This window comes from Trachypithecus francoisi, unplaced genomic scaffold (assembly GCF_009764315.1).
Source record: "Trachypithecus francoisi isolate TF-2019V2 unplaced genomic scaffold, Tfra_2.0 Lachesis_group20, whole genome shotgun sequence".
NCBI lineage: Eukaryota > Metazoa > Chordata > Mammalia > Primates > Cercopithecidae > Trachypithecus > Trachypithecus francoisi.
This window is the reverse complement of record NW_022681466.1, coordinates 13,168,687-13,194,865: the sequence shown is the minus strand read 5'-3', so window position 1 is coordinate 13,194,865 and position 26,179 is coordinate 13,168,687. Positions and strand designations below refer to the sequence as shown.

The following is a 26,179-nucleotide window of genomic DNA, read 5'->3' as shown; positions in this document are numbered from 1 at the left end:
CACACCTCACCAAGTGCAGTGACCAGTGCGCCAAGCTGGCCCCGGCACTCCCAGTCCCCATGTCCACAAGCCCCTCCTGCCACTTTGCCCAGGTCCCAGAATACCCCACTTAAGAACCCCAGAGGAACAGCTGACACCCCAACCCTGCAGATGCCAGGTGCATCCCACACCCCTCCCCACACCCCCCCACGCAGCCCCCTGGCTGGGCTTAGGTTCAGGAGTACTTGCAACGTGAGCCAGGGGTGGCATCACCGGCTCCAAGGCTCCCTCGGTTTCCCATGCAAGTGCTAAATTTCCTGCTGTCTTCAAGAGGGCCACACTGAAAACGGGCAGGGTTCACACTCCAAACCCACCCCTCTAAACAGGACGGGCCCAGGTCCTCCACACCACTGCCGTCCACCAGGCCTGGTGTGGGGTCTCAGGACAGGGCCCTGCACCCAGGGGACCCGATGAATGTCTGTAGACTCTCAGATGTCTGCTGAGGGGGCAGGAACAAGCCCCCCATCCCATACCAGCCCAGATTCCCGCGCTGGCCCTGCAGCCCGGCCTGAGCACGGCACTCCACACACTGAGCTGCACAGTGTATTTTTCTCAGCAGCCACCAGAGGCACATTCACCGGTGGCACGTCCTGGTGGGCCTCCTGGTGCCGTCACCAGGCAGCAGCCGCCCCTCCCGCCCGCCACAGTAGGTCTGTGCGGCCTGTCCGGCCCCGCTGCATGGCGCAGGGGGTTCTCCCAAACGGCTCCAGTGGGCGCCTGGTGCTGGGGGTGGAGCCAGTGGCCACAGGAGGGCGGGACCTCGCCAGGGCACCAGGGACCCCTGAATACAAGTCCTCTGAGCTGGAGCTACTCCAGAACCACCGTGCCGCCCACCGCTTCCAGGGCCGCCTTGATCTTCTCTGCCTCAGCTTTGGCGACATTGGCTTTGATTTCCTGGGGCAGGGACTCCACCAGCTTCTTTGCCTGCCAGAGAGAGCAACGTCAGGGACTGGGGGCCCTGGGCCGCCAAGCGGAACCTGCCTCAGCACCCCCCCGCGGCGCAGACCTGGACCAGGTTGATGCCCTGGATGTAATTCTTGATTTCCTTGATCAGCTTCACTTTGTCCACGGGGTTCGCCTCAGTCAGGCGGACGGTGAAATGTGTCCGTTCCTTCGCTCTGGGGATATCTTCTTCCACTACCTTCGGGAGCAGGAAAGAAGGGGGCCAGGTGAGAAGGGACTGGGGGGAGCTAGCACCTCCACTGCTGGGCCACCCCATTCTAAAGCCCCAAAGGGAGGTGCAGGGGAGGCCCCAGCAAAACCTGGAGTGAGAAGTCATGTCTCCCAACTTGTCAATCCTTAACCAGCTGATGCTTTTTCTTTTCTTTTCTTTTTTTTGGACGGAGCATCACTCTGTCATCCAGGCTGGAGTGCAGTGGTGCCACCTCGGCTCACGGCAACCTCCACCTCCTGGGTTCAAGCGATTCTCCTGCCTCAGCCTCGCGAGTCCAGCTGGTGCTTTCTCTCTCTCATAGCTAGTGAGAGGCAGATCTGCCCAATAGACTTTGTAAACATGCCTCGGCCGGGAGTGGTGGCTCACACTTGTAATCCTAGTGCTTTGGGAGGCCAAGGCGGGTGGATACTTGAGGTCAAGTTTGAAACCAGCTTGGCCAACATGGTGAAACCCTGTCTCTAGTGGTGGCACCTGCCTGTAATCCCAGCTACTCAGGAGGCTGAGGCAGGAGAATTGCTTGAACCTGGGAGGCGGGGGCTGCTGTGAGCGGAGATTGCGCCACTGCACTCCAGCCTGGGTGACAGAGCGAGACTCAGTTTCTTTTTTTTTTTTTTTTTTGAGATGGAGTCTCACTCTGCCGCCCGGGCTGGAGTGCAGGGGCCGGATCTCAGCTCACTGCAAGCTCCGCCTCCCGGGTTTACGCCATTCTCTTGACTCAGCCTCCCGAGTAGCTGGGACTACAGGTGGCCGCCACCTCGCCCGGCTAGTTTTTTGTAGTTTTTAGTAGAGACGGGGTTTCACCGTGTTAGCCAGGATGGTCTCGAACTCCTGACCTCGTGATCCGCCCGTCTCGGCCTCCCAAAGTGCTGGGATTACAGGCTTGAGCCACCGCGCCCGGCCTCAGTTTCATAAATAATAAATAAAAACATGCTTCACAGTTCTTCCCTCAATATTCTACTCCTGTCTCCCTTAGAAAGCATAACTTATGAGACAGGAAAAAATGACACCAAAGTGCTTTGTAGATAAAAAGAGCGTCACTCCTTTCTCAGCCATGCCACAGTGCACATGTAACAACAAACTGACAGCCTGCCAGGGGACTGATGGGCACACTGCACTTCTGAAATGGCGCATGGAGACCCAGCACCACCGGGGGGCAGGGGGCTGCGTGTCCCCACGGCCTGAGAAGGCCATTATAACATCTCCTCCATCCTCAAAAGCAATCCAGTTTATACAATAGGCTCTACAGTAATCCCAGCTATTCTTACCCAAACGCTCGGCCTGAATCTAATCAGCCTTTAAACTACCTTCCAGTTCTCAGGCATGACAGTGATGATGCCCCATGGGCACCCCACGCATCTGGAACGTGGGACACTCTACAGGACACGACCTGGTTCCCCAGTGGGGGAAAGGGGCTGAGAGGAGGGCTCTGGCGGAGAGGTTTACAACCCAATGACCAAATGCAATGGGTGGCTTCAAGTTCACTGGTTTCCCTGCAGAGACTCAAGGACAGAGCTGCCTATTATACCCCTTCGCCTGCGCCAGCCCCTACCCTGCTGCTGCTCCCTAAACTGTCACACACCCTCTTGCCTGGTGGCCCCGGTGCCTCCCCTTCCTCTGCCAGGAAGGCCGTGCTTTCTTCTGCAATTTCTGCCTCCTCTTTGAAGCCCACCTTGAATTTGGAACTCTCCCTCCCACTTGAGCTTCTTCGTGGAGAAAGGGTTGGGGGGAGCTAGCACCTCCACTGCTGGGCCACCCCATTCTAAAGCCCCAAAGGGAGGTGCAGGGGAGGGCCCTCCTTTTCTCCACAATGCTTACAACGTTCTATTTGGTATAATTTCTTCCTTTCTTTTTCCTTTTTTTTTTTTTGAGATATGGTCTTGCTCTGTTGCCAAGTTGGAGTGCAGTAGTGTGATCTTGGCTCACTGCAACCTCTGCCTCCCTGGTTCAAACAATTCTCTTGCCTCAGCCTCCCAAGTAGCTGGGATTACAGGCGCCTGCCACCACACCCAGCTAATTTTTGTATTCTTATTTATTTATATTTATTTATTTAGTTTGTTTGAGACAGTCTCCTGGGTTCAAGCTATTCTCCTACCTCAGCCTCCTGAGTAGCTGGGATTACAGGTGCATGCCACCAGGCCCGGCTACTTTTTTTTTTTTTTTTGCATTTTTAGTAGAGACGGGATCTCACCATGTTGGCCAGGCTGGCCTTGAACTCCTGACCTCAAGTGATCCACCCGTTTCAGCCTTCCAAAGCGCTGGGATTACAGGCGTGAGCCACCACGCCCAGCCTTTTTCCTCTCTTAGCTTAGTGTCTGTTTCCTTCCATTAGAAACATGGCCTCCACATGCAAAGACTTGTACATCCATGGCAGGGAGTAGGTCCCAGGAGGCTGCAAGAGGCCGGCACAGGTGTGCAGGCTGCAACCAATGACGGCAGCTGCAGAACCTGAGATAAGGGACCATGGCACATGAGGCCATAGGCGAACTAGGCACCACAGAAAAGCCTCTTTCTGCCCAGGACTCACCTCCTGGGCTGCTGCAGCAGGGACAGCCCCAGGCATCACACCACCCATTGGCACAAGCCCGACATCCTGGATCTTCAACGTTTTCTGCAGAGATAGAGAACAGTGTCCACAGCGGGCCCTCACACCAGCCCGAACCTACTGAGGAAGGACAATTAGCCTGGCATGGACCTTGCACCTGGACAAACACACTTCTGACAATTTACCAAACTCCCAAAATACACCAGGAACAAAACACAGGGGCTCCCAAACTTCCAGCCCCTGGGTCTGTGCCACTCTCTCACGATACCTTCAGGAGCTCGTTGAGGTCTGAGATTTCCAGGAGAGTGAGGCTGGCGATGTCCTGGACCAGCTGCTGAATCTTGGGGGGGTACTCCTTGGGGGCGTTATCCAGGGGTGCACCAGCAAGCGCCTCACACCTCCGATGGCCGCTACTCCTCATATGTCGCATGGCACAGACGCATGGCACCTGTCGCCTAGCCCCCACCCCCAATTCAAACAGACCTGTCAGTCCTGGAATGGAAGGGGCTGCAGAGACCAGAGGGACAGGACAGAAGTGGGGGACTGATGGGTGCCATAAGCTCAGGCTGGTCATCACTAGGGCCGGAAATGACCTAGCTCCTAACTCCTTGGTCCCAGTCCAGGGTTCTCAGACCTCAAGAGGTCCGTATTGGTAAGATTTGCAAGTTACTTTAAATTCTTCAAAGAGCCTTAGAAAGCCACGTGTTTACTTGCAGCGATACCACTCAAATCTCAAGCTTCTGGTGTGAATGAACTACATTAACCCAGCGGTGGTGAAACTATTACTTATGTGCATCTTCCTGAGCAAAGCCTCCCAAAACGTGGGGCCCCCTGGCCGCAAAACGCCGCACCCACGGATGGGCCTTTGCTGCGGAGAAGGCTGAGGCCGGGGGAGGAGCAGGGAATCGTCCAAGGTCATCTGGGGCCGACCCCGGCGCTTTCCACGGCCCAGGAAGGAAGGGACGTGCGCACCGGGAGGCCTCCTCCCCGGCCTCCGGTAGGACCCCCAAGCCCGGCCTGGCCGCTGTAGGGAGGCCGGCCCCGCTGCCCGCCTCCGCCTGGATCGACCCCTCAGTGCCCGCCCGCCCCCTACCCTGCCCACCGGCCCAGTCCTGGCGCCCCAGGATCCCGCGTACCTAGCAAGGCGGAAGGCCGCAGCCCGAAGTCCAAGGCAAGGCCCCCACAGGGGGCGAGCGGCCACCGGTAGCATCGGTCCGCGGCTTGGAAGGTCACACGCGGTTCCCCGGGAGGAGGCGACGCTCTAGCCGCCTCGGCCGCCGGGCATTCGAGCTGAGGAGCGACGCTCTAGGCGCCGCGGCCGCCCGGCATTCGAACTGGGGAGGGACGCTCTAGCCGCCACAGCCACTGGGCATTCGAGCCGGCAATGACGCTCTAGCCGCACCTCGCGCTAGCCTCGGCTCATCCTGAGATTACCCACAAGGCGGCGCGCCGCGCAGACGCAACATCGTCTTTTGTCGCGGCGGGTGGGCACCGGGCGGCCCTGTTCCCGCCGGGTTTTGGGGTCGCGCAAAGGAGCGACGGGGACTGGGGGCTCCGGATTCATGTGTTCTTTCTCCAGAGCTCACGGGTTTCTGTCCGTGCGCGATACGAGCGAACGTCGCGGCCGAGGCTGGGGCCCCGAAGCCCGCAGTAACCCGCGTCTTCAGCCAGCTCCCTGCCACCAGTGCCGCCGTCGCGGGCGGAGGCGCGAGCTCTGGGCCTTGGCGCCTTCGCAGCCGCAAGCGACATCTTCTTTCCTAGCTAAAGCCCCAAACGCCCAGGTGGCTTCCTGGGAGAGCGCGACTGAGCCTCCGCCTTCAGATCAGAACAGGCGGAGCCCCCAGAGGCGGCCTGGGCCCAGTGCCTGCTTATCCTGCCGGCCTCTCCACACCTGCTTTTTCCCTCTCCGTTCGAGTCCATTCCTTCCTGGAAAAGCCAAAGCCGCGCCCCCCAAGAGGCCTGGATGTGAAGGTGCGTGAGACGCCCTGGCCTCTGGGTGCAAAGGCCGGCGCCTGCCGCTTTCAACACTCGGGAGGCGCGTTTCAGCCCTGCCAGCCCCCGGCCGCGGACTCGGAGCGCTGAGCCCCCACCCTTCCCATCATCCGGCTCCCTTCCCAGGAATGAGCAGCACTCGGGAAGGAAGCTGCAGCGACTACACGGAGGAGGCGCTAAGCCCAAGCTCCTCGCCAGCCACCGGCGCGGTCAGTGTAGAGCCGCGCAGGGCACAGGTGAACCCTGGCACGCAGCCTCAGGGAGGGACAGGCTGGACATGACCCTGCCCGCAGCTGGACCATCAGCCGGACCACCCGGCCCCCGGAGCAAACGCTGATGCAGGGCGGGCGCGGTGGCTCACGCCTGTAATCCCATAACTTCAGGAGGCAGAGGCAGGTGGATCACCTGAGGTTAGGCGTTCACGACCAGCCTGGCCAACATGGTGAAACACCATCGCTACTAAAAAATACAAAAACTAGCCAGGCATGGTAATGGCGGGCACCTGTAGTCCCAGCTACTCGGGAGGCTGAGGCTCAAGAATCGCTTGAACCCGGGAGGCGGAGCTTGCAGTGAGTGGAGATGGCCACTTCACTCCAGCCTGGGTGACAGAGTGAGACTCCATCTCAAAAAAATTAGTAAAAAAAACAAAAAACAAAAAAACGCTGTTGCTTTCTGAAATAGATTTTATTATCGCTGTACCATTCCGGGGCACTGGAGATGACAGCTGAGAAGCAGAGAAGCTGGAGACCTGAAGCCTCCACCCTTGGCTGCGGCTGCCGAGAGAGAGGCCCCTGCAGAGGGAGCCCCAGGCCACACCCAGACACCACAGCCAGCTCACAGTGGGGCCAGAGGGCACAGGCTGCTCGGGGGATGAGGGTCCCCATGCCTGCCACCTCTCACAGACCATACCCCACGGGGCTGGGGGCTTCCCCTGGGAGAAGGTCCTTCCCTCCCACCTTCCCTCCCCATGGCCCAGCCTTGGGAAAGAAAGCAGAGACCAACTCAGGGACTGCAGCGTGCTGAGGACAAGAAGGGAGGTGGGGTTGGGGTGAAAGCCCCCCCTCACTCACAGAGAAGGGACACTACCAGCAGTAGAGGACAGGGAGGTGGGACAACGGCAGTTAGAGACGAGGCGTTTTGGGTGAACTGTAGTGTTACTCCGGACGTGAGCACGGCCTGGGTCAGTCGAATGAGATGAGCTGGGCCTCGCTGCCCTGTGCCGGCGGCCCCTGCACCTGTGGCTGCTGGGCCACGGGGGGCTGCTGCTGGGGGGGACCGCCAGAGGGTGCCACCTGTGCAGGAGGAAAGCAGGAATGGCCCTGGGAGGAAGGCTTTTGTCCCAGCAGAGCCACAGACCCACAAGAGCTTCTAATCCATGTGGAAAGCTTCTACCCCACATGTGGAAAGTGGGGGCCCTGCCAAGGCTGACTGCATGGGTGGTTGATATGGGGGCACCAAATGTATCCATATGGAAGAAGCGTCAGACCATGAGCCCCTGGATAGGTAGTTCACTTTCCTATTAGAAACTGTCCACCGAGTGCAGCTTACGTGGCCTTTGGCTTTCGAGTAAATGAACGTTTTTTCTGTCTACACTTGTGGACACGCATGTCTGCCCTAAGACTTGCGTCCTCGTTCTGTCTGCTGAGAAGGGGCGTTGGGTATGCGTCTCCCCGTGTGCAGGCGTACAGGACAATCCCTACTGGGGCCAGAGGACCCACTGCTAAACCATGAAGGCTGAGGCTGCCCCATGGATGCTGCTGTGAGGCCCTGGGAATGGCTCACCTGCTGGTACATGGGCTGCTGCCCCGCGATGTAGGGCTGCTGGGGTGGCAGAGACGCGTCCTGGCTCGGGAGGGTGGTCATGAGATTCTGTTGCGAGAAGATGCCAGATGTGAGAAAGCAGCCCTGTGACCAGGCAGGCGGGGGTGCTTCTGGCTTGCAGCAATCCAGAGGTGACCACAAGGAGCGCCCAGAGTGGAGGGCGAGGAGCAGAAGGAGTGGAGCCCACCTAGTGCCCGCCAGTCTCGCCAAGGGACCCTCAGCATCATCAACTGCTCCCCCACCCCAGGCCCAGCAGAGCCTGGAGGTTGCTGTACCTGCATGTTGTAGGGCTGGTAGCCCATGGAGACCGACTGGCTCCCCATGTAGCCCATGGTGCTGGACTGCGGAGGCTGAGAGATGGTCGGGAGGCTCTGTGGGGCCTGGGAGGCCACGGTCTGCGGAGGGAATGGGTGCCGTGGGGGAAGGGGCTGGCAACGGGGCTGGCCCGGGCAGGAGGGAAGCGGCCTTCCTGCATACCTGGTAGCCCGCTGTGGGGGTCGGCGGGTAGGATGAGTAGGCGGGGCTGGCGGTGGGTCCGGCCTGGGCCTGGGGAGCCGCCTGCGCCCCAGTGGCCCCTGCTGGGTACATGTAGGCACTCACCATGCTGGGATCTGTGACAAACAAGACAGGGGAGATGGTTCAGCCAGGGCAATGGGGAGGCAAGTAAGGGACGCCCGACTCTTCAGTTTTACTTTTTTTTTTCTTTTTTTTGAGAGAGTCTCCCTCTGTCGTGCAAGCTGGAATGCAGTGGCGTGATCTTGGCTCACTGCAACCTCTGCCTCCTGGGTTGAAGCGATTCTCCTGCCTCAGCCTCCCGAGCAGCTGGGAATACAGGCGTGCACCACCACACCCGGCTACGTTTTTGTATTTTTAGGAGAGATGGGGTTTCACCACGTTTGTCAGGCTGTTGGCGAACTCCTGACCTGAGATGATTGGCCTGCCGTGGCCTCCTACGGTGCTGGGATTACAAGCATGAGCCACTGCCCAGCCAGTTTTCCTTTTTGTTGTGACTTTTGGAACCAAGTTCAGGTTTCATGTTTCTAAAAAAAGGAACATAGGCCAGGCGTGGTGGCTCACACTTGTACTCCCAGCACTTTGGGAGGCAGAGGTGGGCAGATCACGAGGGCAGGAGTTCGAGACCAGCCTGTCTAACACAGTAAAACCCTGTCTCTAATAAAAATACAAAAACTAGCTGGGCATGGTGGCGGGTGCCTGTAATCCCAGCTATGCAGAAGGTTGATGCAGAACTGCTTGAACCTGGGAGGCAGAGGTTGCAGTGAGCTGAGATAGCACCATTGCACTCCAGCCTGGGCGACAGAGCAAGACTTGGTCTCAAAAAAAATAAAATAAACCAACAAGGATGGGAGGAAAATCCTAGAATGGAATGAAATCAGAAGAAAGGAACCAAACTATATATGAAATAAGTGACACGGTCTGACCGACGGGATGGGAGAGTGAATCCTAGTAACTTCTGAACCCAGAATCTGGACTCCACGGCCTCAGGCTACAAATGACAGGAACTACAGACAAATGTTACACTCCAGTTACGAGGCATCGTCTTCACAGCAGGCCAGGTTGGCATTCTTAAAACCACTTTTTGTGTATTCTAGGGCTTAGCAAGTAAGTATATGGAAAACAATGCAAAAGAAAACCGTGCCATTGGATTAAAATTGCAAGTACTGGAATTAACTCATGGATTTTTTTTTTTTTTTTGAGACGGAGTTTTGCTCTGTGGCCCAGGCTGGAGGGCAATGGCATGATCTTGGCTCGCGGCAGCCTCCGCTTCCAGTGATTCTCCTGTCTCAGCCTCCCAAGTAGCTGGGACCATAGGTGCGCACCACCATGCCCGGCTAATTTTGCATTTTTAGTAGAGACGGGGTTTCACCATGTTGGCCAGGCTGGTCTTGAACTCCTGAACTCCTGACCTCTGCCTCAGTCTCCCAAAGTGTTGGGATTACAAGCATGAGCCACTGCACCTGGCTGCACTCATGGTTTTTATCATATACGAAGACGCATGTATTCACACATGCACAGACACACCTATGACCGTGCACTTGGATAAATAAGACACACTTTCCAGCTCTGCTAACAACCTAGAGCTGTGGGCACACCCAGAATATGGATCTTGACTTCTAACCAAGATCCAGACCACCCTCCACTAAAGGGAACTAGGGCTCCTTGAAGAACTGGCTGGTTCCAGGGCTGGGCATGTACAAGACGAGCACAGAGTATCTAGCAACAGAAACTGGGAAGCATCTGAACCTGAAGGCCCTATGCAACAGAGAGCCACTGACGCCTCCCATGGCCCCACCTGGGACATTGTGAGCATCAAAGTAACGGGGCCGGACACGGTGGCTCAGGCCTGTAATCCCAGCACTTTGGGAGGCCGAGGCGGGCGGATCACGAGGTCAGGAATTTGAGGTCAGCTTGGGCAACACAGAAAGACCTCATTTATACATTGTTTTTTCAGACAGAGTTTCTGTTGCTCAGGCTGGAGTGCGGAGGATAATCTCAGCTCACTGCAACCTCTGCCTCCTGGGTTCAACTGACTCCGCCTCTGCCTCCAGAATAGCTGGGATTACAGGCACCTGCCACCATGCCCAACTAATGTTTGTATGTTTAGTAGAGACGAGGTTTCACCCTCTTGGCAGGCTGGTCTTGAACTCCTGACCTCATGATCCACCCGCCTCAGCCTCCCAACGTGCTGGGACAACAGGCGTGAGCCACCACGCCCAGGCTTTTTTTTTTTTTTTTTTTTTTTTGAGATGGAGTCTCGCTGTGTGTCACCCAGGCTGGAGTGCAGTGGCCGGATCTCAGCTCACTGCAAGCTGCGCCTCCCGGGTTTACACCATTCTCCTGCCTCAGCCTCCCGAGTAGCTGGGACTACAGGCGCCCACCACCTCACCTGGCTAGTTTTTTCTTTTTTTTTTTTTTTTTTTTTTTTTTTTAGGCGGAGTCTTCGCTCTGTCGCCGGGACTGGAGTGCAGTGGCCGGATCTCAGCTCACTGCAAGCTCCGCCTCCCGGGTTTACGCCATTCTCCTGCCTCAGCCTCCCGAGTAGCTGGGACTACAGGCGCCCGCCGCCTCGCCCGGCTAGTTTTTGTATTTTTAGTAGAGACGGGGTTTCACCGTGTTCGCCAGGATGGTCTCGATCTCCTGACCTCGTGATCCGCCCGTCTCAGCCTCCCAAAGTGCTGGGATTACAGGCTTGAGCCACCGCGCCCGGCCAGTTTTTTCTATTTTTTAGTAGAGACGGTGTTTCACCATGTTAGCCAGGATGGTCTCGATCTCCTGACCTCGTGATCCACCCGTCTTGGCCTCCCAAAGTGCTGGGATTACAGGCTTGAGCCACCGTGCCCGGCCTTTTTTTTTTTTTTAATTAGCCAGGCATGGTGACGTAATCCTGTAGTCCCAGCTACTCAAGAGGCTGAGGCGGGAGGACTGCTTGAGCCCAGGAGATCGAGGCTGCAGTGAACCACGATCGTGGCACTGCACTCCAGCCTGGGTGACAGCAAGACTCTAAGAATAAACAGTGATGGGCCGGGCGCGGTGGCTCACGCCTGTAATCCCAGCACTTTGGGAGGCCGAGGCGGGCGGATCACAAGGTCAGGAGATCGACACCACGGTGAAACCTCGTCTCTACTGAAAAAAAAATACAAAAATTTAGCTGGGCTCGGTGGCGGGCGCCTGTAGTCCCAGCTACTCCAGAGGCTGAGGCAGGAGAATGGCGGGAACCCGGGAGGCGGGGCTTGCAGTGAGCCGAGATCCGGCCACTGCACTCCAGCCTGGGCGACAGAGCGAGACTCCGTCTCAAAAAAAAAAAAAAAAAAAAAAAAGAATAAACAGTGATGGCAGAGGAGTGTCACCTTTGAAAGAACAAACACTTCTCCATGCTACTGTGAATGACAATAAGTAGAAGAGCGGGCAGAGCACCTCCCGCCACTGGAAAGACAACAGCAGAATTAGAAAGCGCTATTTGGCAAACACCGTAATAAAAACCGGCAACATTAGCAAAAAAATGCTAGACCTTGAGGAGTCCCAGGGTATTTGGAAAGCCTCCCCCAAGAGACATCTGATTACAAAGGGCAAGACAGTCACTTCACAGTGAATAATCCCTGGCAGACCCCGTCTCAGCCGAATGGCCAAGAATGGGACTGACAGGACGCATGTCACCTTCTGTGCCAGAGGAAAAGCACAGCCTTACGGTCACCGCATGGAGACACCAGACAAACCTAAGCTGAGGACAGTCTGCCGAACGACAGGCAAGTGCTCTTGGGACAGTCGATGTCACAAAACACAAAGGCTGACTGGGAAACACTCTAGATTAAAGGCAACATTAATTAATTAATTAATTAACTGGACGGCGGGCCGAATGCCACGCAGCAGTGGGCGTGCCGTTTACAGGACACCACTGGGACAGTCCGTGAGGGCTGAGCCTGCTGTGGACGAGGATCGAACTGCTGGTTTCAGGAAATGCTCGCTGTCGCATTCAGGGGAGAGGGCAGCACCTGCCATGCATGGACTGAAGCACGCCTCCAGCAGGAAAGCCTGCGTGAGTGCATTTGCGTGAAAACGGGAAAGCAGGGATAACATTCACATCGGGGCAATTGGGAAAACCCTTCGCACCATTCTTACTGCTTTTCTGTAAATTCATTTAAAATAAAGACGAGGGAAAAAAAGTGTGCTTTCTGCCCCGACCTGTCCTTACCAGCTGTGGTGCCGGGCATGCTGGCGTAGGGGCCAGCGGCAGGGGCCGGCTGGCTCATGTACACGCCATGCATGGGGGAGCCCTCCACCGAGCCGGCGGGGCTGAAGGTGCTGGGGAAGCTGGCTGGTCCCGAGGGCTGGTAGAGCACGCCTCCGGCCGTGGGCATGGCCTGGAGCTGGGGACGAAGGAGACAGTGGTGAGAGTTGGTCCTTAGCCCACGAGCCTCTGGGTGGCAAGAGGATGGCACATACCTGGGCGTAGGGCAGGGGGAAGGCAGGCATCTGCGCACGCATCTGGACCGTCTGCTTCTGCTGCTCCAGCCGCAGCTGCCGCTCCTTCTCCTGCTCCTGCAGGCGCTGGATGGCCAGCTGCCTCTGCACCTCCAGGTACTCCTGTGCGGCAGAAAGGCGGTGGTTACCCTGGGGGCTCCCCAGCTCGCCCCGGCCCGTGGCTGGGCAGCCACTGCACCTGCTTCTTCTGCCGCATTATCTCCAGCTTCTGGGCCAGCTGGATCTGGCGCTGGCGCTCTGCCTCCTCGGCTGCCCGGCGAAGCTTCTCCCGGTGCTCTTCGCGCAGGGCACTCAGTGCCCCCCGGGCATCACGGATCTGTGCCAGCTTGTCCTGCAGCCCCTCATAGTACACTGTGGGCAGACGACAGAGCAACCCTGACCGCTCTGGCACAGTGCCGAGAAGCTCCTGGGTGGAACAGACACGTAGACAGGCTGCCCTGTGCCCAAACTTCTGCAGAGGGCTCTGAAGGCACTGGGCTCTAGGGGAGGCAGGCAGAGGGTTCTGGGCAGGGCAGGGCAGGGCACGGCATGGTCATCCCTGAGACCACCTCCCACTGAGACCCTCTGGAGGAGACCACGGCCCCAGGGAAGGACTCACAAGAGCCCAGCATCCTCCGGGGAGGCCCTGGCCCAGGACGGCACTCACAACCCCCAGCTGCCCCCGGCCAAGGACCCGTGGCGCGGGCACCTACACCTGCGCTCGTCCAGCTGGTTGAGCAGCTCCAGCAGCTGCGGGTGCATGCCGTTGATGGACTGGAAGAGCGAGAGCACGGCCGAGTCGTTGGTGATGCTGCGGCCTCGCATGTGGTTACTCTTCATGCGGTTCACGAAGGTGGTGACCGCGTTCTGCAGCGCCTTCAGGAACTGCTCGTGGCTCTCCTCGGACTCGCCGTTGTGGAACGGTGGCTGCAGGCAGAGCAGGGTTCTGGATGAGTGCGGCCACGCCCCAGCCAGCCTCCCCAGTGGGGCCTGGGATGGAGGCACCTGGCTGCACTCAAGCCTGGAGCACAGTCCGTCCGCTCCTTGTAGAAGCTACCCCTTCTACAGCCGAGGAAGGCGAGGCCCTGGAGGCGGGGCCCTTGTCCAGCAGCAAGCCCTGCTCAGGACGGAGCGCGCTCAGGGCCCGTGCCTGCTGGCATGGGGCCTGCCTCCCTCTCCAAGGCCCTGTGCTCTGACAGCCAACCAGCCCAGAAGCCCCAGGTAAGGCCAAGGCCTCATCTGGTGGTTCTAGACTGCTCTGAAATATTCAGGTCCATGTTAGGTCCACAGAGTGGCCCCAGCTCTGGACCACAGCCTGGTGCAGACAGTTTCCATTGGGAGAGGCCACTAAGGGCAAGGCAGGCCGGGGCTGGGTTGGGGCAGACACCCTTGCTCTGGCACAGCCCTCTGGTTAGGGCAGGCACCTGTGCCATGTGCCTGGTGCTATGAGCCTGGAGACTGTATTTTGCCCTGGCCCGTGGAGGGAGCCACAGCTTACCTCACTAAAGGGGCCACCAGAGGGAGGAATGGCCTGAGAGTCTGTCTCCGGGAGGGGGTTCTGGAAGAGAGAGAATGAGTGGGGCCTCCGACCTGTCCCACATCCACCCCTTCCAAGGGACCCTGCCACTAGGAACGCCGGGAGCAGCCCCTCACCTCCACCACGGTGGCGGGGGCTGCGTGCCCCTCCCCAGGCTGTGCAGCCGGCTCCGTCAGAGGCACGGGTGCCGACGGCGTGGGGCTCTTACGAGCCTCCTCCTGCTTCTTCTCCCAGTAGTTCCGGTTGAGATACCGCGCGAGCTGCAGACAACAAGGGGGTCACTCCCAAGGCCAGAAACCGTGAGAGGACACACCTCACACCAGGCCTTACCTCAGGGTCGATGTCCTCAGCCAGAGGCGCCGACGAGTTCTAGGGAGAAAGGGGCATCTGAGTGTCACAGGCAACAGGACAGTTGCTCGGGCAGGGACAGGGATGGCCCCAGTGCGGCAGATCCTGGAGACCAGAGCTGCAGCCTGGGCCCTCCCTCCGTGCCCTCCTCTGGTTCCTGGCATCTCAGTGGCCATCTTTTCTCCTCTTCCAGATGCTTAGAACTCCACAGAGGCTGGCAGCACTGCCGTCCTATGAGACTCCTAACCTTGCTATGGGAGGAACAGGGCAGCACCGGGCCAGCCCTGGGGCCTCAAAGTGGACACTGGACAGCCCCCATGGTCCTGCATGTGGGGCCCTGGCCAACAGCCTGGGAAGGAGGGGAAGAAGGAAAGGGGTGGCTCACTGGGGCAGAGCTGTTCTGAGCCCCTGGGCCTGCAGCGGCCTGGCCACTCCACAGAACCTACAAAATTTTCAACCTGCCGTCCCTGACCCAACCCCCTGCAAAACAGGCTGCCTCTTCACCCCCTATTGAGAGCGGGGCTGAGGCCAGGGAGAGGTGATGTGGATGCCCCAGAAAGCAAGTCTTTCAGTTCCTGTGGGGCGGGAGGGGTGTGGAAGAGACGGGGTCTCACCAGCAAGGCGCCTTCCCCACAGCCTGTCCCATGTCCTCAGTCCCAAGGGCCAAACCAGGGACCAAGAGGAACGGGGGCCTGGAGCCGTGGGACTCTGCCCTGATGTCTGCCCGTGTGCTAGGGCTGTCCTCTCTGGGAAGCCCAGGGACCTGCATCCCCTGCCAGCCCCACTGTATCAGCCTGGGGACCCCACCCCCATCAACCCTGCTGCCTTCCGGGAGAGGCAGCTCCAGCCTGAGGGCCACTCACCACAGGTGACGAGTACAGGCTGCTGGCGGGGGGCGCCGAGGAGGCTGAGGGCGTGGGTTCTGCCTTGGGGTACGAAGTGTACGTGGACTTCTGTCTCTGAGTCAGAATTAGGAGGGGCATCACTCAGGTGCAGGAGATTGCCCTCTGGCCCCACCACAGCACATCCAGGGGAGCTGGGCCCTTCCTGAGGCTGCCCCGCCCCACCCGGCTTACCAGCCTCTCCTTCTCCTCTGCCTCCGACTGTGACAGCGCCAGGGCCAGCTGCAGCTCCTCCTCCTCCTGCAGGGCCGTCTCATCCCTCTTGGGGGGCAGCTGAGGACAAGCGGGGAGGGTGAGGGGGGCCCTGGGGAAGATGTGCCCACGAGACGGAGAGGGTTGAGTACCTGGGACTGCTGAGACAGGGGGCTGGTCAGGTACTCGGGGGGCAGCTCAGTGGTGGAAGTGGCCTTTCCTTCCGCTTTCCTGTGGGCACAAGGGATGCTGCAGGTGACCATGCGCTGATGCCACCCTGCCCCCGCCAAAGCTCTCAACTGCACCTCCAGGGGCTCCTCTAAGTGTCCCCACAGAGTGATGACAGTGGTGAAACAGCCACAGTGTCCCAAAGGCCACACGCTAGAGCAGAGCAGGGCAGGACTCGAGGGCATCACACCAGCCACAAGGGCTTGGGTGAGTCCCTCAGGGTAAGCCCCAGGTCCTCTCCTGAAAATGGACATTCAGGACACCAGCCAGGCCTGCGAAGACCTTCCTACAGCACTCGGGAAACCAAACACAGCACTGCCACTGTGGGATGGGCCCCACCCAAGAAGGGGCAGACCGGGCAGCACCTGTCACGCCCAGTAAGCTCTTCTGGGGCACCCCAGGCAGTCCAGGGACCACAGGCTCACAGCATGGTTGCAATTTCAAACCACGCATGCTGACCTTCGACCTAGGGCTCTTTTCTTTTTTCTTTTTTTTTTTTGAGGTAGTTTTGCTCCATCGCCCAGGCTGGAGTGCAGTGGCGCGATCTGGCTCACTGCAACCTCCACCTCCTGAGTTCAAGCAATTCTCCTGCCTCAGCCTCCCGAGTAGCTGGGACTACAAGCGCCCGCCACCTCACCCAACCAATTTTTGTATTTTAAGTAGAGACAGGATTTCACCATGTTGGCCAGGATGGTTTTGATCTCTTGGTCTCATAATCTGCCCACCTCAGCCTCCCAAAGTGCTGGGATTACAGGTGTGAGCCACCGCGCCCAGGCGACCTGGGGCTCTCTTCTAAAAGAAAAGTCCACGTGAGGCAGACCCACACAGCCCCGGGACAGGGAAACACCGGCCAGTGTGTGTGTGTGAAGGCGGCAATGGTGTTGGGAGACCCTGCCATGGAGCCGCTGGGTCACAGCAGACTCACGCATGTGGGCAGTGGCTGCAACAGACAGGACACTGACGTGGCTCAAGGCAAGTTCTTTTTTTTTTTTTGAGAGGAGTCTCGCTCTGTCACCCAGGCTGCAGTGGCATGATCTCGGCTGACCGGAAGCTCTGCCTCCCGGGTTCACGCCATTCTCCTGCCTCAGCCTCCCGAGTAGCTGAGACTACAAGTGCTCGCCACCACGCCCGGCTAATTTTTTTTGTATTTTTAGTAGAGATGGGGTTTCACCATGTTAGCCAGGATGGTCTTGATCTCCTGACCTTGTGATCCACCCGCCTCGGCCTCCCAAAGTGCTGGCATTACAGGAGTGAGCCACCGCGCCCGGCCAAGTTCTTCTCAGTTACAGGAAGGAAAAGGAACTTCCCGGGCAGCAGCCCATCACCAGACATGGCTGGCTTGGATGGGACGCCCTGAGAAGGGCATGGCCTCACTCCTGGGCTCCCCGAACCTAAGCAGGTGGAAGTCTCAGACCTGAACAGAGGGCCAAGGGGCCACGGCCTGACTTTCCAGAAATGTCCACGGAGCGACACAAGGAGGCAATGACATGGTCCAAAAAAAGGGAACTAAGGAGGGAGCGCAGCCCACACAAAAAACACGCGCAACCCAGGCCAGACCCACGGCGATGCTGCCGGGACCACGGCAGAAACGGAACTGTGGACCACAGAGCAGAAACCAACGCTGGGGGCAGCACAGTCCTGAGCAACCACTGTGGCCACGAGAGCACTGTCCCTGTCAGGGACCGCACGCGAAGATCTGGGTGCCGAGGGGCGTGGTGTCTGCACTCATGCAAATTCAGGATAAAACCCGTGTGAACACACGCACACGCGGGAGAGGGGAGGCAGAGCAAACTCTGCGGCAAAACACCGACCGCTGAGGCACCGGCCACGGCCCCGCAGCTTCTCTGTGCTACTCTTGCAACTCTTCTGTAAGTTTTATTCCAAAAGTTGAAACGCAAACAAATCCAAACCCGAACCCAAGCAACAGGTCTGTCGGGCAGCTTCAGTCCCCGGAGCCACAGCACCCAGTCTCGCACACCCACCCGCCCTAGTGTGGGGCAGGGTCCGAGGGCATGCAGCCACCCTGGGTTTCCCTTGACCTTCCAGCTGCTGTGCGGTGAGGGCCCTCTGGGGTCTGCAGGCCTCGGGCACCATGGCCAACAGGGACAGAAAGGCCAGCCTGGAGATCCTGCCCCGCCGGCAGCCCGAGCGGGGGCGGGGACTCACCTGTTCAGCTGCTCGTAGCAGGGCTCACACACGCGCACCTCCTTCTCGATGCCGAACTTGGGGATGGTGGAGTACTTGGAGGAACATTTTCCACAGAAGATCTGGCCACATGCCCGGCAGTGGTGCTGCAAGACGGGGGTCTGGTCACAGGCACTGGGGACCCTGATGTGCCACCCGGCCCAGAACCGCTCCGTACAACACTGAAGCTGAGCCTCACAGGTGGGGAAGGCAGGGGACAAGCAGAACAAATGCCTGGGAGGACACTAAGGCCAAGGAACATGGACATGCTCCCAGGAATCTCAATACCAGCCACCGTTTTGGGGAAAATAAAGTAAGTTAAAAAGAAAGGCAGAGACAAAATACACATCCATTGTGCTGACGAGAGCTTCTGTAAGTGCAGTGGGTGCTGGAAGCTGCCGACACCCCAAACCCCAAGCATTCCCAGTTACCAGCCTGGAGGGGGCTTTGGTGTGAAGACGGCTCGAGGGGTCAGAATCCAGATGGGCTACGCCACACAGAGAAGGGGGCCACATGGCCCTGGCAAGCAGGAGAGTGACTGTGGCAAGGCCTGTAGCCCTAGTTTTTTTTTTTTTTTTTTTTTTTTTTTGAGACAGAATCTCGCTCTGTCGCCCGGGCTGGAGTGCAGTGGCCGGATCTCAGCTCATTGCAAGTTCCGCCTCCCAGGTTTACGCCATTCTCCTGCCTCAGCCTCCCGAGTAGCTGGGACTACAGGCGCCCGCCACCTCGCCCAGCTAGCTTTTTGTATTTTTTAGTAGAGACGGGGTTTCACCGTGTTAGCCAGGATGGTCTCGAACTCCTGACCTCGTGATCCGCCCGCCTCGGCCTCCCAAAGTGCTGGGATTACAGGCTTGAGCCACCGCGCCCGGCCTAGCCCTAATTTTAAGACATTATAATTCCAGAGTGAGGCTGGGCCCGGCCCAGGCAGCGGCATCAGGCCCTCATGTGGGCCCTCACTGTCCCCCTCCTGACGCCCCACTGCCACCCACTGGGAGCTGCACTCACCTCCTGAACCACCCACCAGGAAGGAAAGGCCCAGCCGGGACGGTGGCCTTGCACACGGCAGGGGACCTGGTGTCTGGCCGGGGCTGTAGACAGAGCCCCCCAGGTGGGAACTCACCTTACGGGTCATCACCCCGAACTGCACCCTGCAGCGGTGGCACTCCTCAGCATCCACCCAGTCCGGAGCCTGAGGAGGGGCGGCAGTCAGGACCACAACGCTCCCCTCTCCACCAGCTCCAGAGGCACAGAGTCCCCTGCCCCACAGAATGGGCCCAGAGAGGACCCTAGCACAAGCGAGAGCAATGCCCCGGGCCGCCCTCCCAGCAGCGTGGCCTGGGGTGAAGCTGCTGAGGCCTGAGGAAGGGGTTTCCTCATCAAAAGCGCTTGTTTTCCTTTCCTGAGCCCCCAGCCACTCTAAAGGCCCTCGAGCCACGTCTCCACCTCACCCTCCAGAGACGGCTGCTACACCTCCGCCCAGGACACACAGGCATCCTCAGCTCCCAGAAAGATGGGAGCTCAGCCACCAACCCCCAAGCAAGCCAGACTCCCAGCGCTCCCCTCCTTCACACTTCCTGAGCAGCCCAACTCCAGGACCCCCGGTGGCCACCCACACTCACTCTCTCAGCAGCAAACATGGCATCGCTCTCTTTGAATTCTGGAAAGACGTGTCCTGGAGAGAGGAGGCATGGTCACTGTCCGCTCCTGCCTGGCCTGCAAGACCTCCCGAAGCCCCTTCCTCACTCCTGGCAGCTGTGACACAGCAGTGACTGTGCACCCAAGTGAGGGCGTCTGGGGGCACGGAGATAGCCTCCTGCCCGCAAGGCTGGTGTCTCCACGGAGCCTCCGTCCTCGCTGTGGCGGCACACGAGAGCCAGGCCCTGCTGCCCGCTTCCTGAGACACCGCTCCCCCCCCAATCAGGGCATCAGGCCTCTGCGCGTCCCCGCCTGCTGAGTGGCTCCCTCACCCTCTGCTCTCTGGCCAGGGCTCCCACTGTTCCTGAGGACAAGGCCTTGAACTATTCTTGTTTTTTTTGAGACAGTCTCGCTCTGTCGCCCAGGCTGGAGTGCAGTGGTGTGATCTCAGCTCACTGCAAGTTCTGCTTCCTGGGTTCAAGAAATTCTCCTGCCTCAGCCTCCCGACTAGCTGGGACTACAGGTGTCCACCACCACGCCCAGTTAATTTTTGTATTTTTAGTAGAGATGGGGTTTCACCATGTTGGCCAGGCTGGTCTCGATCTCCTGACCTCAAGTGATCGGCCTGCTTCTGCCTCCCAAAGTTCTGGGATTACAGGCGTGAGCCACCACGCCCGGCCGGCCTCAAGCTATTCTTGAGACACAAGACCCCAGAGAAAATCCAGGAAAGCTCCCACCCCAGGAAGGAGACATGAGCACAGACCACCAGCGTCCACTACCCCAAAGTTGAGAGCCCAAGGCGGCTCGTGCAGCACCCCTGCGTTTGTCCATACTGGTCCTGCCCACCCTGCAGCCACAAGGCAAGCGTCCAACTCCTGCAGAGGGGACACACCAGCCCTGGAGCCCGGAGCCCGCCCCATTCCCCACACTCTCGGCCTCGTCTTTAGCAGAGCTCAGGGCCACACAGGACCTGCACGGATGGGAGCAGCCATGCCCACCTGTCTCTCACTGAGTGGGCCCCGAGCACCAGCCAAGACCTCCAAATGCATCCTGAAGCCCCCACCTCTCTCTGCACGATCCCCCAGTTCTCCACGGCCACAACGGCCAGGAGGGACCCTCAAGAAACACACCTCGGCCGCCACAGCCGAGACAAAACCACCAGAGGCCTCCTGCTGCGCCGAGAGCAGCGCTGAACTCCAGCCCACAGCCCGGAGGCCGTCGCTGTGCAGGCCCGGCCGCGCTCTCCTCTGGGCACGCTGGCCACCTTTCTGCCCCGGGGCCTCAACCCTGAGTGTCCGCCCACGAGTGCTGTCTGCCCGCTCATGTCAGCTCTGACTTCTGTTCCAGTCTCGACACTCGGGACAGCTCTTCCAGAGGCCTTCCCTGACAGCACAGCCAACCGGGCCCCCAGGAGTCCTGCCACTCTGAAACAGACGGTCTGCTGCCTTTTCACCTGCGTGTTGTCTAACATCACTGCCTGCCTCTGCCCGTGGCTCATGGTCCAGAAAGGCAGGAGCCGCTCTGAGCCCGCCCTCACACACACGGTCTTCCCTGGCTCCAGACCACAGCCCTCCTCCCTCCCACCACGGGGAACAGCCCATCTCAGGCCGCTCGCTACTGTGCCCGTTGGGCCTGACTGTCCAACAGTTCCAAGCCTTGGTCTGGTCCCAACCTCGGTCCTGACTCACCCTCCACCTTCATGATCTGGTAGGTGTCCTGGACCACCTTGTACTTCGGCTCATTCCGGAAGGCATGCGCCCAGGCCTGGATCAGGTACAGGATCTTGTTACGGACGTTTACCTCCACTTGTCTCTGCAGGCAGGGAGGAGGGGGTGAGGGTCGCAGGAGACTCCAGGCGCCAGAGGCCTCGGTGTGAGGAAGCAGCTGGCAGAGCTCAGCCTCTGAGCAGAAGTGGCTGACACAGAGGCCAGGGAGGGCCCCCGAGTGGGGCGTGGGGGCCATGCACCGACCTGTTCCCAGACCCTGACTTCAAACCTCATGCCTGCCTCTACTTGCTCAAGACTATGGCTCTTCTCTAACCACTGCCAAAAACCAGGAGGCTCACTGGAGTCAAACAACACCGCATCTCTGTGCTCCTGACCATCTGTCTCTCCCTTTCCCCACGGGACCCGCCCAGCCCAGGATCCTCAGTTTCCGTCAGGCTCCAACAGGCAGGGCCCAGCAGGCCTGACGGTGGCAGCCTAGTGTTGGGGCTGAGAACACAGGGGCACTGCGGGACTCCGGTTAGGCCCCTCCTTCCAGTCACAGCCGGGGAGACGCCAGGGGGCAACTGCTCCAGAAACGCCCCCAAATTCAGAGTGGGCTCCAAGCCCCCTGCAGCCACCCTTCCCCCAGGTGAAAGCACACCCTGGCCTTGCACCTAAGGCCCTCTCAAGGAGGCCGTCCCAGTGTGACGTGCAGGATGGCGTGCGATCAGAGGCTGGTTCAAGGAAGCCCTGGGGCATCTGCACGGTGGCCTGAGCTCCTTCCAGAACCTCCCGGCATCCTCAGCGGCGCCTTCCCTCCAAGGCTCTGCCCCGCCCCACAGAGGAGTGAACCCTCAGCGGCGCCTTCCCTCCAGGGCTCTGCCCCTCCCCACAGAGGAGTGAATCCTCAGCGGGGCCTTCCCTCTACAGCTCTGCCCCGCCCCACAGAGGAGTGAACCAGCTCAGGATCTGCAGCCTGATTGAAGGAGCTTGGGGGCACCAGGGTCGGGCAGGGCCGGACTCTGGCATCTTCTGCCTCTCAGCCAGGACAGGAAGCCAGCCAAGGTGGCCAGTGAGGGCCTTTGGGAGGCCTGGCTGTTCACTGGGATCCCCGGGCAGGTTCTCAGCTGTGTGGGTCCAGGGAGTCCCCTAAGAGACACAGGCCCAGCCCACAGGTCGGGACAGAGGGGGATCAGCCTGACCCCACGGGACACCCTTTTCCCTTGACACCGGCGGCAGCACCCCCGCTGCATCACAGTCCCCGGCACAATCCCCTGGGGATCTGGAGGGCTTTTCCTCCTCTGCCCAGGAAAGCGTGAAGCCCCCACTCTCCAGAACAGCTCCTATCCCCCGCCAGACACATCCGATCTCACAAGCCGCCACTCAGAGCCCTCCCAGGCCGGCCTGTGGGATGTGGCCAGGCTGCCCTCCAGACCACAGCCATTCACACGATACCAGCGCCTGCCCGGCCCACCCAGCGGCATCTACTCACCTTCCCGAGGACAGCAGGTGCCCCAGCCCTGCCTCCCGGAAGCTTCCCCCAGGTCCCAGGGTTGCTGTCACCTCAGTGCTCCAGACACAGCACCCCAGGCCGGCTCCTGCTAAACCCTGGCCTCCCACTTGTGAGTGCCAGCTTGCGCCGTGCAGGGACCACCGATCCGCACCTGCACATTTTCCGCCACACCTGGTGCTGTTCTGTCATCGGTGTCCAGTAAACACCTGGAGAAGCAAAGGTGCCAGCCTGGGTGGCCACCCACTTGCCCCGTCTCACCCACCTTCAGCAGGTCCTTCAGCTCCTCCATGGTCTGCTTGTTGGCCACCTCGTCATGAACTGTCTGGCCACAGTTCTTCACCACAGACTCCATGACCTGCAGATGCCCAGGAAGGGAAGGGTGGGGCCGGTGATCAGGGCAGGGGCCCCTCATCCTCCTGGATGGACCCACCTCCCTGTGGGACAGCAGAACCCTTCAACAGGCCCATCAGGCCACTGGGCGGGTGGGGAACCTGGTGGGACAGCAGAGCCCTTCAACAGGCCCGACAGGCCACTGGGCCAGTGGGGAACCCCAAGCAGCAGCATCTGAGACTCAGTGGCCTGCACGGCACCGCTCCCTGTGATGCCAAGTCTCACTGCCAAGCACAGCGACAAGATCCGCTTTCTGGTGTTTAGTGTTTACTCACGCAGGACGGCTGAAGAAGTAGTGCTCACTCCCTCCCCCATCTCCCGTCTCTCCCGTCTGTCCCTCAGCGTGACCCCTTCCTAGGCGGCACTGTTCACACAGGCACTCAAGGATGAGTGGTAACTCTCCTGCTTGATGTATGCCCAGGGAGGTGGGCAAGGCCACAGGGCAAACTCTTCTCATGCTGTCCTGACTAGTGGGGGGTGGGGGGTGAGGGGTGGGGACCCTGGGGGCCACTGAGGCGAGGGAGTCCACTTACCTCCAGAGCATACAAGGCCACGTGTGGGTTCTTGTCATTGACTTTCTTCTTGATGGAATTCACAGCATATTTTGCTCTGAAAGGGAAATGATGTTGGTAAAAGCAGAGAGAAAGGGGAAAAAAATAGTCTCAGCAACCAAGATGAGAAAAGTTCATCTGCTGCCAGGTGCAGTGGCTCACGCCTGTAATCCCAGTGCTTTGGGAGGCCAAGGCAGGAGGACTGCTTAAGCCTAGGAGTCTGAGACCAGCCTGTGCATTATATCAAAAACCCAACTCTACCAAAACACAAAAAATTAGCCAGGCGTGATGGTGAATGCCTGTAGTCCCATCTACTCGGGAGGCTGAGGTGGGAGGATCGCTTGAGCTTGGGAGGCAGGGGCTGCAGTGAGCTGAGATCACGCCACTGCACTTCAGCCTGGGTGACAAAGCAAGGCCCTGTCTCAAAGAAAAAAATGTCTGTCTACCATCTGAAGTGTCTGAGAACCCGAAGCAGACACAAACATAACCAGGTCATCTGCAAGCTGTGCACAGAAAACCCCTTAATTGTCCAAGACGTCAAAAAATCCTAGCATGGAGACCATACAGTTCTCTACGAAACAGCCTAACGTGGTCAGCTACATTGTGGAGAATCAACGGGAACCAAGCAAGCCCAGCTTAGTGCACGGCTGCTCCCCCCGCTTCACGACACAGGCCCCGCGAACTCACTGCGTGTCCCCTTGGCGGATCAGGTCGCAGATCTGTAGAATGGACTCCCAATCCGTCTCTAGCAGGAGCTGGCTGGTCGCCTTGTCTGAGTGAGAAAATGCCGTGAAAGGGGAGGTCATCCTGCTGGACTCCCCACACAGCACCCCAGCTTGGCAGCAGCAGGGGGGACTCCCTACTTCCCCTTTAGACATTTGGACCACATGAAAAACCACGAGAGAATCCTCCTGAGCACGCTGATGGGAAGGGAAGTGCCATCGTTCTCAGGGAAGCAGCAAAGAGCGTGAGAACAGCATACCAGGTGCTGGTCCAAGCCCTCCCACAACCTGCGAGCGAGGTAAAGACACTCAGCAGAGAAGCGAGGGCACTGCCGTGAGTCACACAGCTCACCAGAGACACAGGCTGATTCACTCTTAAACATCAGGCTCAGCTGCTTCTCAACAAAGAACTCTATCACCTGTCCCTTGGAGTCGCCATTTGCCCAGATGCTCCCCATTTCAATGGGATCTTAGCTTGGGCAAGAGCTAGAGAAGCCTGCAGTGTAGACTCCAGGCCCCTCGCTCCAAGTGCTTTGGGAATAAGGGCACAACGGCGCTCCAAGGAGGACTCGCCAGCTAATACCTGTCATCACACCACATGACTGCTGTCTCCAACAACTGGTCCCTCTGAGGAGCAGCTCCAGCTCTGCCCACACCGCCTTCCCCGGATACAGAAACGATCTAACAAACCAAGCCACGTCCACTTTCTATACTGATTCAGTAGTTAACCTCTGGATTCATCCCTGAAGCACTGAACTACCTGTGTGGCTGAGATACTCAGTCTGCTTGCAGGTTCCCTGGGCAAGGAAGGTGTCTCATTTGAAGTCTCCTTGTAAACCATACTTAACAAAAAGGCAGGCTTGGGGCAGCCCATTCGAGCACCCAAGCGCCTACCCTGAAACACAAGACTCATTTTCCCTACAGGGCACGTGCACATCAACATTCTTCTTCCCTCCTAAAACGTGTCAACTCCAGGAGACTCAGAGAGAATTAGCTTTCACCTCCAAAAACGTGAGAAAACGCCTTCCTAAACCATTAGGCATTTCCCGAAGCCAGTGTGGGAACAAAAGGTGGGTCTGGGACTCGCAGCCCCCTAGAGAGCTCGAAGGTCCCAGAGAGGACACTGCTGGCTCTACCATTCGAGACCCAATGTTTTGGGTCAGAAGCCCAAGTGCGAGCCTAACATCCGACTGGGTCACCCACTTTCATGACTCAGGCCTTGTGGCCCACTCGGCCGGGTGCTCGTCGGTCAAGGGGAAATCGGCCAAATATACGGGCCCGCAAAGGAGCGAGAACGCCGAGCGCCCCCGGCGCCCTGCGCGGACCCTCACAGAGCCCAGGTTCGCCAACGCCCGACGCACGCAGACCCCACGGTTGCGCCGAGGGTCCACGATCGGCCTCTCCGCGCCGAGGAGGACAGTGGGCCTGGGACAGGCGGGTAGGGCGACCGGTACGCGCCCCTCGGGCCCTCGGGGCCGCGCTGACTCAGCGCCGGGCGGGGGCTACGGGCTGACAATGGTCGGGCCGTCGGGTGGGGATGCGTTACCTAGAAGACGCTCGAAGGTGCCGCTACCTCGCCCCATGGCGACCTCCAACACAGACCCGTCGCCGCGGGCGCTCCCCTGATCCCAGCTGGCGCGCCCCCCGACTTCCGCTTCCGCCTTGTCCCTTCAGTGCGCGCACGCGCACGTCACCGCGCCGTTCCTAGAGCCGCGAGGAGGCGGAG

General features: G+C 59.2%; 2 protein-coding genes across 5 annotated transcripts; both read right to left on the bottom strand.

Annotated features, from left to right (window-relative positions):
• Positions 1-568: 568 nt before the first annotated feature.
• MRPL12 (mitochondrial ribosomal protein L12) lies at positions 569-5,111 on the bottom strand. The gene is made up of 5 exons (XM_033182621.1): positions 4,892-5,111; positions 4,024-4,210; positions 3,738-3,821; positions 1,046-1,180; positions 569-963 (listed from the first exon to the last, which is right to left on the bottom strand). Exons 1-5 carry the CDS (start codon positions 4,963-4,965, stop codon positions 847-849), a joined length of 597 nt encoding a protein of 198 aa, XP_033038512.1. The 5' UTR covers positions 4,966-5,111; the 3' UTR covers positions 569-846.
• Positions 5,112-6,412: 1,301 nt separating this feature from the next.
• Positions 6,413-26,166, bottom strand: HGS (hepatocyte growth factor-regulated tyrosine kinase substrate). 4 transcript variants are annotated; one of them, XM_033182616.1, is made up of 23 exons: positions 26,000-26,166; positions 24,419-24,503; positions 23,714-23,789; positions 23,053-23,145; positions 21,260-21,383; positions 19,556-19,608; positions 19,057-19,125; positions 17,919-18,043; positions 15,677-15,755; positions 15,507-15,605; positions 15,294-15,389; positions 14,816-14,872; positions 14,413-14,451; positions 14,199-14,342; positions 14,044-14,103; positions 13,259-13,472; positions 12,745-12,917; positions 12,528-12,668; positions 12,277-12,451; positions 8,046-8,179; positions 7,844-7,963; positions 7,530-7,616; positions 6,413-7,039 (listed from the first exon to the last, which is right to left on the bottom strand). In XM_033182616.1, exons 1-23 carry the CDS (start codon positions 26,034-26,036, stop codon positions 6,929-6,931), a joined length of 2,391 nt encoding a protein of 796 aa, XP_033038507.1. In that variant the 5' UTR covers positions 26,037-26,166; the 3' UTR covers positions 6,413-6,928. The 4 variants fall into 4 exon arrangements, with proteins under 4 accessions (XP_033038507.1, XP_033038509.1, XP_033038508.1 ...); XM_033182618.1 differs by lacking the exon at positions 14,044-14,103; XM_033182617.1 differs by lacking the exon at positions 14,816-14,872.
• Between the last annotated feature and the right edge of the window lie 13 nt (positions 26,167-26,179).

What these genes read in the sequence shown, in the direction of transcription:
- MRPL12 (XM_033182621.1), bottom strand. Translation starts at nt 4,965, where the DNA reads ATGCTACCGGTGGCCGCTCGCCCCCTGTGGGGGCCTTGCCTTGGACTT. An exon ending in GCGGCCTTCCGCCTTGCTAG is followed by an intron (nt 4,211 to 4,891) that starts GTACGCGGGATC and finishes GGTGGGGGCTAG; the next exon opens with GCGACAGGTGCCATGCGTCT. An exon ending in AGGGCATCAACCTGGTCCAG is followed by an intron (nt 964 to 1,045) that starts GTCTGCGCCGCG and finishes TCTCTCTGGCAG; the next exon opens with GCAAAGAAGCTGGTGGAGTC.
- HGS (XM_033182616.1), bottom strand. Translation starts at nt 26,036, where the DNA reads ATGGGGCGAGGTAGCGGCACCTTCGAGCGTCTTCTAG. An exon ending in TGCTACGAGCAGCTGAACAG is followed by an intron (nt 15,756 to 17,918) that starts GTGAGTCCCCGC and finishes TTGTGCCCACAG; the next exon opens with GAAAGCGGAAGGAAAGGCCA. An exon ending in CCCCCACAGCGGGCTACCAG is followed by an intron (nt 7,964 to 8,045) that starts GTATGCAGGAAG and finishes TTCCCTCCGCAG; the next exon opens with ACCGTGGCCTCCCAGGCCCC.